Consider the following 16,058-nt stretch of genomic DNA (forward strand, 5'->3'; position numbering starts at 1 on the left):
CTGAAATTAACACAGTCAATGGGTGGCATACTGAAAGTTCACAAAAACGGCACCCAGAAAGTGGTTGGCCCCCCGGCAGAAATCTATAAAACCCAAGCGAGGGGAGCCTCTTTATATGGAGCTGAACTCTGGGGACACAGCCCATTTTATACTCTGTCGGTCACAGAGAATATTTTTATTATGCAGTTGCTGGGACTTTCAAGAAGTACGCCCCTAATCCCACTGAGGATGGACTTGGGTATTGGCCCTATTGCCGATATAATTGCCTTGCGTCCCCTCCTCTTCTTGCATCGCATATGGAGCACGCCCGAGTTGGTCATCTATAGGGAGGAATTGAGGGATGTTATGTTCATACTGGGAGCAGCCAATCTACCATGGCTGTCTTATGTTAGGAATGTATGCCATTTTTTGGGGTGGGCAATTATGTGGGTTACTCCAGAAGAGACATGCCCCAGTATTCCGAAAAAGTCCCTAGTCCTTGATTTAAAGAACACAAACTAGCCTTGTTGACCCAGAGCATGAGTTCATGCTGCCTGACATCAAGGTTTCTGGATGTTAAGCAGCAGTACAAACTAGAATTGGCCCTGGATAGCATCCAACCGTTTATGGCAAAAAAAATGTATCTACAATTTAGGCACGGTACGTTACCGCTCCGTGCATTTACAAATAAATGGTGGGGTGCAACCAAGGCTGACTGCCCTGGTTGCTCTGTCTCCGAAGAAACAGAACTCCACGTAACGCTTTTTTGTCCTGCTTACATTAGGCCCAGATCAAAGTGGATTCTCCAACTCTGTAGGAATCTGGGGCTTAGAAACTATGTCGAGGTCTTTAGGCTACTTAAATATGAAACACTTCCATTATTTGTAGTCGCTACCTCAAAATTCCTATTTGCAATGTGGTGTATACATGGAGGTATCTTAAAGGGGGAAAGAGCTGGGTCGTAACTAGATGCTGTTTACCCGCTAATAAAGTAACTGTCCTATGTTCTCATATAGCTTCATTTAGACAATTGTATTAACATTTTTGTTTTGGTAAAATAATTTTAATGTTTTTCTTTTAATTTACTTTTTTTTTTTAAAGGGAAAAAAATGGAATTAGGTTTTAATAGTTTTATAATTCCCATCAAGGTGACCTGAAATATTTTGATAATTATGTATGTCAATTTTGGGGGGGTCGGGTAGATAGGCGGCGATAGCTAATATTATAATAAGAATGTATTATACTATTCTTTATTAATTCACTGACGCTTTGAATATTTCTACTTGACTTCATTATTTTTGTAAGAATAATTAACTATATTTTGTGAATTGTAATATGTACTGTGCTTTTATGGCTGTATAGCCGAAATAAAGTTTTTTGACTTGACTTGCTGTCTGATTTGTATCCCGAGCTATGCTTTGTGTCCCTCAGGGATGCTGTAGAAATGTTTAGTTTAGGACATGGTCAGTTCCTGCAATATGCCAAGATAGCTCCAGGAGTCTGGCAATTGTGACCCACTTTTCCGGAGGCGTCCGAACCCTCACCGACAATGGTGATGCTTTTGACAAGGGCAGAGGGACGCAAGCTCATCTCCCATTAATATCGATCTCTTCATGCGGATGTATGACGTTACAACGCACACTTTTACAACGCATGCACTTACAACGCATTTTTTACAACGCATAATCCATTACAACGCATGACATTACAACGCATGACACTACAACGCATTTTTAAAAAATACCTTTACAACGCATTTCCATTACAACGCATACTACCTGTACAACGCATACCATTACAACGCATAATATTAAATTACATTTAAGGTAAGTATTAGATAGTATAGGGGTAAAAGTTACTTTTCTAACTCCAGGGGGTGCAACAGTAGGGTAAGTGTTGGATAGTATAGGGGTAAAAATTACTATTCTAACTCCAGGGGGTGCAACAGTGGGGTAAGTGTTGGATAGTATAGGGGTAAAAATTACTATTCTAACTCCAGGGGGTGCAACAGTAGGGTAAGTGTTGGATAGTGTAGGGGTAAAAATTACTATTCTAACTCCAGGGGGTGCAACAGTAGGGTAAGTGTTGGATAGTATAGGGGTAAAAATTACTATTCTAACTCCAGGGGGTGCAACAGTAGGGTAAGTGTTGGATAGTATAGGGGTAAAAATTACTATTCTAACTCCAGGGGGTGTAACAGTAGGGTAAGTGTTGGATAGTATAGGGGTAAAAATTACTATTCTAACTCCAGGGGGTGCAACAGTAGGGTAAGTGTTGGATAGTATAGGGGTAAAAATTACTATTCTAACTCCAGGGGGTGCAACAGTAGGGTAAGTGTTGGATAGTATAGGGGTAAAAATTACTATTCTAACTCCAGGGGGTGCATCAGTAGGGTAAGTGTTGGATAGTATAGGGGTAAAAATTACTATTCTAACTCCAGGGGGTGCAACAGTAGGGTAAGTGTTGGATAGTGTAGTGTAATATTATGCGTTGTAATGGTATGCGTTGTAATGGTAGTATGCGTTGTAATGGAATGCGTTGTAAAGGTAGTTTTCAAAAATGCGTTGTAGTGTCATGCGTTGTAATGTCATGCGTTGTAATGGATTATGCGTTGTAAAAAATGCGTTGTAAAGGTAGTGCGTTGTAAAAGTTGCGTTGTAAAGGTTGTTCCCCCTTCATGCTGATAGACAGCTTCGGCAGCTCAAGATTGAGGGAACGTGGCAGTAGTACACTACTGTACTCCTTAGCTCAAAAGACTGGTCTAAAATTCATGAAATGGTGCGCACAGTAGTAGTCAGCACTCGGTTCAAGCTGATCCAATACAACATTGCTCATATTACCTACTTGTCCCCAAAAAGACTGCATGCTATCTACCCCTAGTTTAGGACATGGTCAGTTCCTGCAATATGCCAAGATAGCTCCAGGAGTCTGGCAATTGTGACCCACTTTTCCGGAGGCGTCCGAACCCTCACCGACAATGGTGATGCTTTTGACAAGGGCAGAGGGACGCAAGCTCATCTCCCATTAATATCGATCTCTTCATGCGGATGTATGACGTTACAACGCACACTTTTACAACGCATGCACTTACAACGCATTTTTTACAACGCATAATCCATTACAACGCATGACATTACAACGCATGACACTACAACGCATTTTTAAAAAATACCTTTACAACGCATTTCCATTACAACGCATACTACCTGTACAACGCATACCATTACAACGCATAATATTAAATTACATTTAAGGTAAGTATTAGATAGTATAGGGGTAAAAGTTACTTTTCTAACTCCAGGGGGTGCAACAGTAGGGTAAGTGTTGGATAGTATAGGGGTAAAAATTACTATTCTAACTCCAGGGGGTGCAACAGTGGGGTAAGTGTTGGATAGTATAGGGGTAAAAATTACTATTCTAACTCCAGGGGGTGCAACAGTAGGGTAAGTGTTGGATAGTATAGGGGTAAAAATTACTATTCTAACTCCAGGGGGTGCAACAGTAGGGTAAGTGTTGGATAGTATAGGGGTAAAAATTACTATTCTAACTCCAGGGGGTGTAACAGTAGGGTAAGTGTTGGATAGTATAGGGGTAAAAATTACTATTCTAACTCCAGGGGGTGCAACAGTAGGGTAAGTGTTGGATAGTATAGGGGTAAAAATTACTATTCTAACTCCAGGGGGTGCAACAGTAGGGTAAGTGTTGGATAGTATAGGGGTAAAAATTACTATTCTAACTCCAGGGGGTGCATCAGTAGGGTAAGTGTTGGATAGTATAGGGGTAAAAATTACTATTCTAACTCCAGGGGGTGCAACAGTAGGGTAAGTGTTGGATAGTGTAGTGTAATATTATGCGTTGTAATGGTATGCGTTGTAATGGTAGTATGCGTTGTAATGGAATGCGTTGTAAAGGTAGTTTTCAAAAATGCGTTGTAGTGTCATGCGTTGTAATGTCATGCGTTGTAATGGATTATGCGTTGTAAAAAATGCGTTGTAAAGGTAGTGCGTTGTAAAAGTTGCGTTGTAAAGGTTGTTCCCCCTTCATGCTGATAGACAGCTTCGGCAGCTCAAGATTGAGGGAACGTGGCAGTAGTACACTACTGTACTCCTTAGCTCAAAAGACTGGTCTAAAATTCATGAAATGGTGCGCACAGTAGTAGTCAGCACTCGGTTCAAGCTGATCCAATACAACATTGCTCATATTACCTACTTGTCCCCAAAAAGACTGCATGCTATCTACCCCTCCCGGGGGCATGCATGCCCCAAATGTGGGGTGGAGGGGGCTGGGTTTTTGTATATGGTGTGGTACTGGCCTACCTTGGACGCCTTTTGGGTGCAGGTCTTCACCCACCTAAAGAGTGTGTCGGGATGGGAGATTCGCCATCCAGTTGAGAAAAGTGTGTTAGGGCTCTTCTATAGAGAACCCAAAAAAGAAGCTCAGTAGACGTTTTGCCGTGCTTGGCTTCACAGCTGCAAAGAGACAGATAGCCATACATTGGATAGGTGAGTGGCCCCCCTTGCAGGGAACCTTGGTAACCAACATGGTAGAGTGGGCAGGGGCAGAAGAGGCACACTTGAAGATGATTAGGCATGATGAGAAAACTCAAGAGGTCTTGGTGGCATTGAATGCAATGTCAATATCCTGGTACAGGCCCCTGACCTCCCAGAATATGAAGGCAAAAGGATGGCCCCAATCTGTCGATTTCAAGGTTTGCCCAACTTGGAAGCTGAATAGGATGATTATCTGGCAATATTATTTGTCCCTATTTTGTCGTATCTGTGAAGACGTGTAGGGGTGGCGGAGGAGAGAAAGGGGTAGAGGGGGTGAACTCCTGACCATCTGTCAGGTGGTTCCTAGTTAAGAATACCGGAAGCAGTGAGAATTATATCCTATTTAATGTAATGTATGTATGAGTAGAGACTATCACTGCAAAGTATGTGATGATATGTGCTAATATTGGAAACGTTGACAAAGAAATATACACACAAAAAAAACCAACAGCTGCTTGCATTCTGTTCATGTTATTTTTTGGTAATTTTAAACCATGACTGGTCCATTTCGCACAAACTTTTTACCACAAATGGAATATAATTATATGAAGTAGCATAATGATGTCATTTCTGGAATTTTGAGTAACAAGCTTAATGCAAAATTCCTAAAGCTACGCGATTACGTCAGCATAATTTAAATTTCACCTCTGGCCTAGTGACAACCCACTAATGCCATGCAATTACAAGTTACACCCCTCGTAGCAGGGGATTACTGTGAGGTCCCAGATTTACAGAGAAGTACTCCGTATAGTATTCCCTTTTCCATGGGGTTTAAAACACATTTACCAGCTGCTCTGAGAAGGTTGTAAAAGTGTGCAGGGGGCATTGGTAAAAATGTGCAGGAGGGTGTTGTAAGGTTGGTGTAGGGGAAGGTGGTGTGGAGGTTAAAGGTAGGAGAGTATGTAGGCAGACAAGGGGAGAATGTAATGCTCCCTTGTGCCTTGTCTGAGGTTTGTGTAGGGGTTAGGGAAGTAGTCCAGGCTACAATGCTGCCTTTTCCCACAGTTCTTTTACCTGCTAGATTTTCTGGCAGGTAAAATTAGGATTGGTGCTCCCGCTCCTAGTAAATCTGGTGCAGGAAGTCCAGACGTCTTTTAATTGTGCGGAATGGAATTGCACAATGGAATTCCACTACGTACAGTGTATAGTTGTGGCCCATATCTTGTATGGGAAACTTGCAAGTGGACTGACTAGGCAGAGCAAGTAGAAGAAGCTTGGAAAATCAAACAAGGCCTGCTCCACATGTATATGACTTTTGTGTGACCCCAGTGGTTAAAGTGGGTGTGATCTATTGGGAAAAACGTTCCCAATCTTTTTATAATTTCCTATTAACAGTTAACACACTTTCTGTTAAAAAACAACTGTTCCAGACCATATTTTTTTTTTTTTGTGAAAATATTTTATTGAGGTTTTCCAACCGTCAAACCAATAAACCAATGTTGCTTACAATAGTATCCTATATAAGACCCAGTCATCAATACACAGATCAGGAGAAACCAGATCGTCAACATTTGCCACACTAACTCCCCCCCTACCACCCTCTCTAACCCCTCCCCCCTGTCAGCGTGCCCGCCTCCAACCCCCGTAAATTGAGACATTAAGCACCCCGAGGTCCGACACAGCCCAGCTCTAAGCAACGGAAAAGACATCAGGAATAATCTCAAAGGACCTGAGGCTCCATGTCCCCCGCCATAAACTCTTCATGCTCCCGCCCTGACCACCCATGTGCACCTCAATACTTTGTGCAGACACAGACCCCTCCCAACTACGCTGAAGGGGCCTCATTCGATGCAGTCTCCCCCGCGGTCCCAGAGGGCCCCGCCCCGGGTCCCAGACCCCGGCCAACGTCTACAGGATCCCCGTCCTCCTCATCCAACTGCTCCAAAGCGCGAAGCCCCTCCACTAGCGCTCCCCATGCCCTAGCCGCATCCAGCGCCTTATCATTAGCCGCCCGCTGGGCCAGCTGCAGCCGAAGCGTCCCTTCGCTCCCCGCCCAAGACAAGAAACTCGCCTTCCACCTCCGAAAGAACTGTTCCAGACCATATGATGTCAACCTTAAGGTTCCTCTTTCTGTAAGGGAAGGGGAGGGTTTCTCCTGTTTTGGTCAAGGTAGAGACAGACAGAAAGAAGAAACAAGTCTTGTCACCAGGGTTGCTACCTGAAAGAAATGCGAATGCGTGCAGTTGGTTAATCACCAAACCGAAATGCTGCTTATGAGACAGTTCATGGCTTTCAATGGCGGATCATTTGAGGCTTCATGGAGACAAAGAGTTAATATTTTAGTGAAATAATGGAAGGGTGTTTCAGCTACAGTCTGGCGTGCACCCCACTAATGGAACCATATGAAAAGTCTGCAGTAGGTACAGTCTGGTTGCATATTACTAAAAATATACATTTATAAAATGCACTTGTTCTTTGTTAAACACCTAGGACAGATTTACTGACTATTCATGCAAGGCAGTGCAGCACTATAAGTTGCTGCTCCGCGTTACATGAAACAGCAGAACGGCGCCACATGTAATAGGATATGCCACAGCGATGCGTGATGTCAAGCATTGGTTTGGTACCAGTACAAAAACTATGCTTTATTACATATCCCTCTTTATACCTGTGCTGTAAAGTGCAACACACATGCAAAGTTGGGAAAATTTGGTGACTTTTTAAAGTTGCTCCACTGTTATATTTGCCTGGAGGACGCAAACTTTTTGGGCGCAAATCCCAGTCTACCATTTTAGTAGATACAGATTTGCAACAAAAACCTATGGCGATTGCATGGGAATGCCCATGTATCATCCATTGAACACCCCCTTGATGCAAAGTAATGTGCAGAGCTACTTTGCATTATTTTAGAGCCTTGCAATTTAAATCCTGATTTGCGTTTGAAAGTATATCACATCTTCACACTTTGCGCTGGCTGCTGGCGCAATGTTAGTAAAAATGTGCCGAAATCTCTTTGTCCATCTTGTGACAGCCTATTTTATTTTATTAATAAGGACTTACATGTTCAGTGCTTTCAGTTGCATGATGGGACCTCGTAGCACTATAAATACCGCATTACTATTCCTCAGTGCACTAACCAGAATTCAGGTCTGTAACTGGTTACAAACACAGACAGTGATCTCCTGAACCAACGCACCTTTCATAAAGTAGAATACACTTCACATCATTACTTGAACACTGTTCCCATGCTTTTTATGTAATTTAGCCTAGGAATGAACCATAAAATAATTTGTCACTGACGCCCCATCGCCAGCGCAGTCCAGCCCACATCAGCTGAAGAAGTGTTTGTCCTAGAAACTACAGCGGCACCGCTAAAGGGGCACGACCGGTACATGCCAACATTTTACAAGAGGAAAGTGGGTGATTTAAAAAAAAAAAAAAAAGAATTGCGAGAATGTAATGCTCTTATTGACATCTATTGAAGCAGAGACAATTTTAAACGGGAGCCAACCAAATAAGGACATTATAGCTACATAAATCGGGAGTCCCCCGGCTGAATCGGGTATTGGCATGCATATGTGGGGATGAAAAAGACCTTTTGGCACATGCAGGCCGTGTCTTAAAGATGCTGTTTGCGGTGGGCACAGGTGCCTCTCACGGATGCTGGACGGCGGCTTCAGCGCCCCATGCGTGCGGCACTGAGCGCCAGGCAGCAGAGGGGGCACACCGGTGCTGCCCTGCCCCCAGCCCCTTTGGATGCCATGCAGGCGGCAAGTTGGAAGGTGTGGGCGGAGCGAGCCCGCTGGCTCCGCCCTGTCTAGCCCGCAGCCGCCCACCTTCCCCTCCCAGCAGCCCGGTAGAGCCGGCGCTGCCGCTGCCCTCTCCGCAGAGCTGCCACCGCCGCCGCCTGGGTGCGGGAACCACAGAGCTCCCCGAAGAAGCCGCTGCTCCGCTCCGCCTGCAGCCATGCGGGAGCAGAAGAGAGGGTGAGTACCGGATGCTCCATGGAGGTGGGAAGGAGGGAGCGGCCCGTGGGGCCCTGGTCTGCGGGTGAAGCGGTCGGTGTCACCCGCTTGAGACAACAGCTGTCACTGCTATAGGTGCTCACTAGGAATCCTTGACCCCTCCGGGTGCTGTACCCCCCCCTCCCCCCAGCGAGATGCGCACCCCTCCCCCCAGCGAGATGCCTCTGGGCTTGTATATGTGAGGCAAGATGAGCGTGACAGGGTGCATGCGTGGAGATAGCACCCTGAACATGCTGGTGCTTATTTATCAAGTGCAAGAGCTGCTGATGCCCCCCCCAGAGGGGCACCTAAGCATCGCAGCTGCCCCTCCAGACACCCTGGGGTTCTTTCCGAGGATGATTTTTTCGGGAGTTTTCGGAAAAGCACACCTTCATGTACCTGACCCTGCCTTTCCTCGAACAGCTGACGTTCAACCTGTACTCCGAGGGTCCTCTTCACCCCTGGGTGCCCGTAGGAGCCCCCATTGCCGGATCTCACACACATCTTCAATATACGCTGCGGGATTTGCTCTTTTAAATTATAATCTATTGACTAAGCTGAAGAAATCAGGCAGTTGGAACCAGCTTTTACCGAAGAAACGGGCCCCCCAAACACCTAGCGTTTCTTGTTTGCGACCACATGCACGCATTCGTGAAGTAAACATGAAAACGTGTTTCGAGTTGTTTGTAAAGAGGTTAAACAGGTGTTTTTTGTTCTTCGGTAGCCAGCATATAACTCTAGCTAGACTGATGTTGTTGGTGATATTAGGAGCTACTGACTGTTTAAAAAGCGATTGGATGCACCACTCTCAAAAAGTTGCCTTCACTTGTGTGTGGCAGTTACACCTGTTATCGACCACAGGAATAAGAGGACATGGCTGGACTTCAACCCACCGTGACCTTCAGAATACCGACAAATCTCTGCAGAGGAGATAGTCCACTAAAAAGTGTCAGCAAGGAGGACTGACCCCCCGCACCCTTCTCCCTCCGGCCACCACCCCCACAGGCGCGCCCACTGAAAAGCAGTGTGCTTTGTGTCGAACATTAGAAGTAAGTCTTCGGCCATGGTCACCCCTGTAATCCAACTTTGGCACCGTCCTCAGTGTGGTGGAATGTGAAGAGGCTTCATTTTTGTTTTGGGAAACGTGAGTCGACAAAAGGTAAAAAAGGCTGGGGAAAAAAACAGTTTGAAGTGATTCTAAATAAACACACGTGTGTGTAAAACAGCGTAACTGTACTGCGTACAGCGCAGGGACCCTCTTATTGGATAGAAAACACGCGAGGATGGGAGCAGCGAACGGCGGTGCCATATCACTGATGTGTCGAAACTAATTATCTGTAAAGTAAACATTCCGTGTAGTGGAATGGAAACATGCACCGTTCCCCTGGGCCCAGTTAGAGGGCCATTGAAGAGCATGGTGCTTCCTCCAACGTGTGTCCGAGCTCCACTTTCATGCGGGCCCTCGTGCCCAGTACCAGCTGCGGCCACAGGGACTTGATCCGAGTGAAAGCGTGAACCCTCTTATGCAGAAATACATGGGGGTTGGGTGCATACTCTCAAAAATCAAACGTGCTAGGGGGCATGAATCAGCTAGAGAGGGTCTTTTGACAGCTGATTAACACTCCTTTCCTCCACCACAGACTGCATCCTTAGGTGACCACAACAGACTACATGCAGCACGTAAATAAAATGTACATTGCAGTGGCACAAGCAGTGGGGTCCCCCCCCTGCTTTGCAAATAACCCGGTGCACTCCGGTCCAACAGTTTCCACGTTACCAACTTTTAATTAACCGGGCGCTGCAAAGTAATCCCACACGGGCGGCGTCCGCGTGAGCGAATTCATGAAAAGAAGGGCCAGCTTCTCAAAGCGGCTGATCCCAGGGTTTAGGGGAAATCATCGCCGTGCGAGGCTCAACGCGCTGCGGGTTTATAGATGAAGAACCACTGTAATCTTTCACAATTCACCGGAGATTGCCCCCGCCCCCTGCGCCTTCCACAGCTCTCACTGCCGCCTCCCCTCCGCAGCGCTCTGCTTTCTCTCTCAGCCGGCGCACGTTACACTCCCCCCTTCTCCAAAACGTGTCCTAATTTCCTATGTTTACAGTAATACATAACTGTCAAGGGAAGCTCTATTTTTAAATATGCAGCGGCAAGTGAAATTTCATTAAATGCAGCATTATTCTCTCATCTCAGCCTGGCTTCACGTAGAATAATTAAGGCTTTTTTCCGTACGTGATTTTGCACCTGCCATGGGCGGTTCGCTACCCAGGAAAAAAAAAGATGTTTTTATGCACGGCCGGCTCATGATTTATACAGGCTTAATGGCATTCACCTCGTTATTGATGTACGCAAACAGTCACTAACCGTACGTGTAAAGTATTCTGATTTTTATTTTATAGAATGAGCCCCCCCACCCCGGTCGCATGGCGTTGGGAGTGAGGGGGCCACTTTATGCATAATGGAGGGAGAGTTACAAGCTATCTGGGCTAAGTGGGGGGCACAGCGCCCATACACATTCAGATCAGCAAATACGCTTTTCCCATAAGCACGCGGGTACACAGGGGACAAAGGAAGCACTCCCTGCTGGTCTCGGGCACAAAGGTGGGAGCGGAGGTCGGGGACAAAGGCAGCCGGAAGGAATGCCTGTGCACTCTCTACACAGCCTTACGGCGCGAGAGGGGAGGGGAGGGGGAGGGCAAGCCGAGGCGGAGCTGCCAAGAACAGGAGGTGTTCACCTTTCCTTTCCCGAAAATGTGGGATTGGAAACTAAAAATCCAATGAGTCCGTTCAAGCTGAGGCAACAGGATTAAAAGCAGATCCCAGAAGACATTGAGCAGTGTGTTCCTTCCGGTTTGGAGAGTGCAGGTGCAATGTCTTTGGAATACGCTGCTCTCACCTGTGCATGGCAGGTTGGGGTCTTATTGCCCCAGCTGGTACTGCTAGGGAAGATGTGTGATGTCGCCATAGTCATCAGCAGGGAAAACGTTAAAATAACCACAGGCTTGTCATAAAGAGAAATTTAACAAAGCAACAGGGATTTAAGGACCATCCAAAAGGACAAACGCCCTTAAATGCTACATGGGCAAAAAGTAAGTCTGTCCCAGATTTTGGACTCGATAGAACCGCATCCTTCCCACGTGTGCTCGACCCTAGAAATAGGGCAGAATTAAAGCACAACGTCGTTCCAGTGGATAACGTTTGGAATCTTTCACTGAAACATGAGTTGTCCACGAAAGACCTCTGTTCTCGTTTTCCTCAACCTTGAACCACATTTTCTGTGTGTTTGATACAGCACCCTAAGTGACCAAGGGTATGCTCAGGCCTGGGTCCCGTCCTCAATGCACCATTGGAGCTAAGCTGCACCTAACTGAAAAGGCCAATAAGACCCAAACTGGTATTGGGTTTGGAGAAGACCTGGATTGGCAGTTCAGGCCTGCCCGTTCTTAGTGGCGTAGGACTAAGACTGATTTGGGTAATGCTGGGTCTAACCTGATTTGGCATGGTGGACAAAAGATGGTTTGGGAGGCTACCCGGGCGATTGCCCATGGTAAGACTATTTGCAAGCATTCCTCCCATCACTTTTTCTGTGTTTGGCTATAGAAGACCTTCATGCTCCTTTTCCTGAAGCTTGAACTCAATTCTTTACACACATGACATTCGTGCAGCCCTGTGTTGCCAGGGACATAGTTAGGAGCAAGTAGGCAATACTGTTCTCTTAAGCCCTTTTGTTTCTGTGTGCGCCTTTCTTCCAAATAGTATCACACACTTGTCAAGTACTTTGTTAGTAATAGTGTTCATACCATCACCTCTGGAATGAAAGGTCTAAAGTTATTTAAGCCCCTGCCCCTGGTGTAGCTGGGGAATATTTTGCTTGAGTAGTTGAAAGTGCATGCTGATCAAATAGTGTGATGTTTGGATCCATCCTTTCTTGCGAAATGCTTCTAGGGTTAGTTGTCACTGTCGATTCTTGCTGTGCAACTCTACAGAAGAAAGTGTGGTGTTACTTGGATGTTGAACAGTCAAGTGAGAGGGGGTGACAGCTTGGCGTGTTTAAGGGTGAGATGTTATTAGTCACCAATTTGAGCACCTTCTACAGATATGTTTTTTTTTGGTGTGCATGTGTGTGTATAACTACAAATCACAAACTGCAATCCTAGCAGGGCCTTGTCAGCCTCCCACCCTGCCGAACTCTCTGACTTCAATCAATCATTCCATTTGTAAAGCGCATTACTTACCCGTGAGGGTCGGGGAATGCTGCTACTGCTCGAAAAGCCAGGTCTTGAGGAGTCTTCTGGAGGTCAGCAGGTCTTGGGTCTGCCGTAGGTGGATGGGGAGGGTGTTCCAGGTCTTTGCGGCAAGGTGGGAGTACGATCTGCCGCCGGAGGTTGCTCTTCGGATGCAGGGGACTGTGGCGAGGTCGGTGGAGCATAGCTGGCGGGTGGGGGTGTAGAAGCTGAGTCGTTCGTTGAGGTACGCTGGTCCGGTGTTGTGGAGTGCCTTGTGTGCGTGGGTGAGGAGCTTGAAGGTTATCCTCTTGCTGACGGGGAGCCAGTGCAGGTCTCTCAGGTAGGGTGTGATGTGGCTGCGACGAGGGATGTAGAGGATCAGGCGTGCAGAGGCGTTCTGGAGGCGTTGAAGCCTTTTCAGGAGTTTGGCTGAGGCTCCTGCGTAGAGGGTGTTTCTGTAGTCCAGCCTGCTGCTGACGAGGGCCTGGGTGACCTTTCTTCTTGTTTCGGTGGGGATCCACTTGTAGATCATGCGGAGGATGTTGAAGCAGGAGGAAGAGACTGCGTTGACCTGCTTAGTCATGGAGAGGGTGGAGTCGAGGATGATCCTTAGGTTGCATGCGTGGTCGGTGGGTGTAGGAGCTGTTCCCAGTGCTGTCGGCCACCAGGAGTCGTCCTAGGCCGAAGGGGTGGATCCGAGGGTGAGGACCTCCGTCTTGTCCGAGTTCAGCTTCAGTCGACTGTTCCTCATCCATTCGGCGACGGCTTTTATTCCTTCGTGGAGGTTGGTTTTGGCGGTCCTTGCTGAAGGAGAGGATCAGTTGGGTGTCATCGGCGTAGGAGATGATGTTGAGGTCGTGGAGTCGGGTGACGTGGGCGAGCGGTGCCATGTAGATGTTGAACAGCGTTGGGCTGAGGGATGAGCCCTGCGGTACGCCGCAGATGATCTCAGTGGCTTCAGAGTGGAAGGGGGGGAGGCGGACGCTCTGTGTTATGCTGGAGAGGAAGGAGGTGGTCCAGTCCATGGCCTTCTCTTGGATCCCGGCCTTGTGGAGGCGCGTTCGTAGTGTGCGATGGCAGACTGTTTCGAAGGCGGCTGACAGGTCCAGGAGGATGAGGGCCGCGGTTTCTCCGTTGTCTAGCAAGGTTCTGATATCGTCGGTGGCGGCAATGAGGGCAGTTTTGGTGCTGTGGTTGCTGCAGAACCCAGACTGGGACGGGTCCAGGATGATGTTTTCCTCGAGGTAGCAGGTCAGTTGTCTGACGATCTTCTCGATGACCTTCGCCGGGAACGGGAGCAGGGAGATGGGCCGGAAGTTTTTGAGGTCCTTGGCGGCCACCTTGGGTTTCTTGAGTAAGGCGTCTATCTCTGCGTGCTTCCAGCTGTCCGGGAAGGTTGCTGTCTTGAAGGAGATGTTGATGGCTTTCCGGAGATGGGGTGCGATGGCGGTGCTGGCTTTGTTGAAGATGTGGTGTGGGCAAGGGTCTGACGGAGATCCGGAGTGGAAGGTGTTCATGATCTTGATGGTGTCGTTGATGTTGGTCCAGGAGAGCAGGTGGTTGGTGCGGGTGGTGGTCGTGGGGGTGGGTGCCTCAGTGGTAGTCGGGGCGGTTGTGGCGTTGAAGCTGTCGTGGATGTCTGCGATCTAGCGGTAGAGGAAGGTGGCAAGCGAGTCGCACAGGTCTTGCGAAAGTGGGAGGTCGTTGGTGTTGGAGCTGGGGTTGGAGAGTTCCTTCACGATGTTGAAGAGCTCCTTGCTGTTGTGTGCATTGTTGTCTAGGCGGTCTTTGAAGGATGCCCTTTTGGCGGAACTGATGAGGTGATGGTGTCTTCGGGTGGCGTACGAGGGTGGTGGTTAGCTGGTCTTCGGTGACTTTGCTCCAGCAGCGATGGTGCATCTGTTGGGTGCGGTGGTGCATGGTGGGTTTCCGGAAGGTGAAGTGGATGCAGCGATGGTTGGTCCAGTGGAGTACGGTGGTGTGGCTGAAGGTGACGTGGGAGCTTGCGGAGAAGATGGGGTCAAGCGTGTGGCCGGCGGAGTGGGTGGGTGTTGTGACGAGTTGTCTGAGTCCGAGGTTGTCGATCAGGGTGGTGGAGTTGGTGTCGTCGTTGTTCTCGAGGTGGAAGTTCAGGTCCCCGAGGAGGATGTAGTCCGTGGAGGCGAGGGCATGTGTTCTGACGCAGTCGGCGATGGAGTTGCTGAACTGTGGTCTGGGCCCGGGGGGTCTGTAGACGAGGGTTCCTCTGAGGGTGGTGTTGGGGTCGGTGTGGATCTGGAAGTGCAGGTGTTCGGCGGTGCTGAATGTCGTCGGTGTTGGTCGAGACTCTGAGGGTGTTCCTGTGGACGATGGCGATTCCTCCTCCTATTCCGTTGGTGTGGTCCCTGCGGGTGATCTTGCAGCTGTCCGAGATGGCTATGGCGATGTCGGGTGCCGAGGAGGGGTTCATCCAGGTCTCTGTCAGGAAGGCGATGTCTGGGAAGGTTGAGTCGAGCAGGTCCCAGAGTTCGAAGGCGTGTTTGCGGGCAGAGCGGGTGCGTTGAGAAGGATGCAGCTGAGGTGGTTGGGTTCTTTCCTGGTCGGAGGGTTGTTGGGCCGGATGCTGGTGAAGCTGCAGTTCTGGCAGGAGAAGGGCCCTTGGGTGCGCTTCGGGGCGGCCAGGCAGCAGATGCGAGCTCGTCCGTTGAGTATGTGGAGGGTGCTGGGGTCGTAGCGGAGACGGGCGTCCTGGTGTTCGCGGGGGCCAGGGGTTCTGGCACTGGGCGCGGTCCAGGCGCAGACTTCTGTTGAGTTGCATAAGGAGAACTGTTTAAAACATCAATCGAGAACTCAGTTTGTGACCTACACTGTGTAAATAGATACTGATGTTAGTTACAGGGCAACCATTTTTTTTATTGGAGCACAATGTGAATAAACGACAGAAATGATATCCAGGGAGGAGGACAGGCTGTAGATTGGGAGTTTTTGAGATGAGATTGAAATGTTAGAGAAGGAATGAGCTTCGCATTGTAGAGGACGGCGTGTCTTGCTGGCCTGCTGTAAGGGCATGGACAGCCCTGATCCGGCCTAAGCCTAATGTGCGGCTTTTCATTTGTGACTTACACGTACAAAGCCGACCCGTGATCTAAGAGATTGAAGCATAGAAGGGCACCATCAATAACCTGAGTGCCGGGCATGATCAGGGAGGCACGTGTGGAATTTCCTGACACATTAAGGCCAATTCTTTGAAAGCGAATGGCACGTTTGTGAAAGAAACCAGTAGGAGAATACCTTGGCTAATGCATATTAAGTGCAGTGGCCATTGGAAGGAACATGTTTCTGCACTATCGGATGGCGATTATACCTGCCATTTAGTGGG

At 48.1% G+C, this 16,058-nt stretch overlaps 1 protein-coding gene across 17 annotated transcripts in view; it reads left to right on the forward strand.

Annotated features, from left to right (window-relative positions):
- The window catches only part of DMD (dystrophin), a 7,596,173-nt gene that overhangs the window by 7,066,817 nt on the left and 513,298 nt on the right, over positions 1–16,058 (forward strand). For 3 of the 17 annotated variants that reach the window (XM_085622460.1, XM_085622462.1, XM_085622461.1), the window contains exon 1: positions 8,307–8,455. The exons of the other annotated variants lie outside the window; for them this stretch is intronic. In XM_085622460.1, coding sequence (XP_085478586.1) covers positions 8,436–8,455 — 20 coding nt within the window. In that variant the 5' untranslated portion in view covers positions 8,307–8,435. Of the gene's footprint in view, positions 1–8,306; positions 8,456–16,058 lie in introns of those variants that run through there. 17 annotated transcript variants of the gene reach the window in all.

Source organism: Triturus cristatus, chromosome 8 (assembly GCF_964204655.1).
Source record: "Triturus cristatus chromosome 8, aTriCri1.1, whole genome shotgun sequence".
Lineage (NCBI taxonomy): Eukaryota > Metazoa > Chordata > Amphibia > Caudata > Salamandridae > Triturus > Triturus cristatus.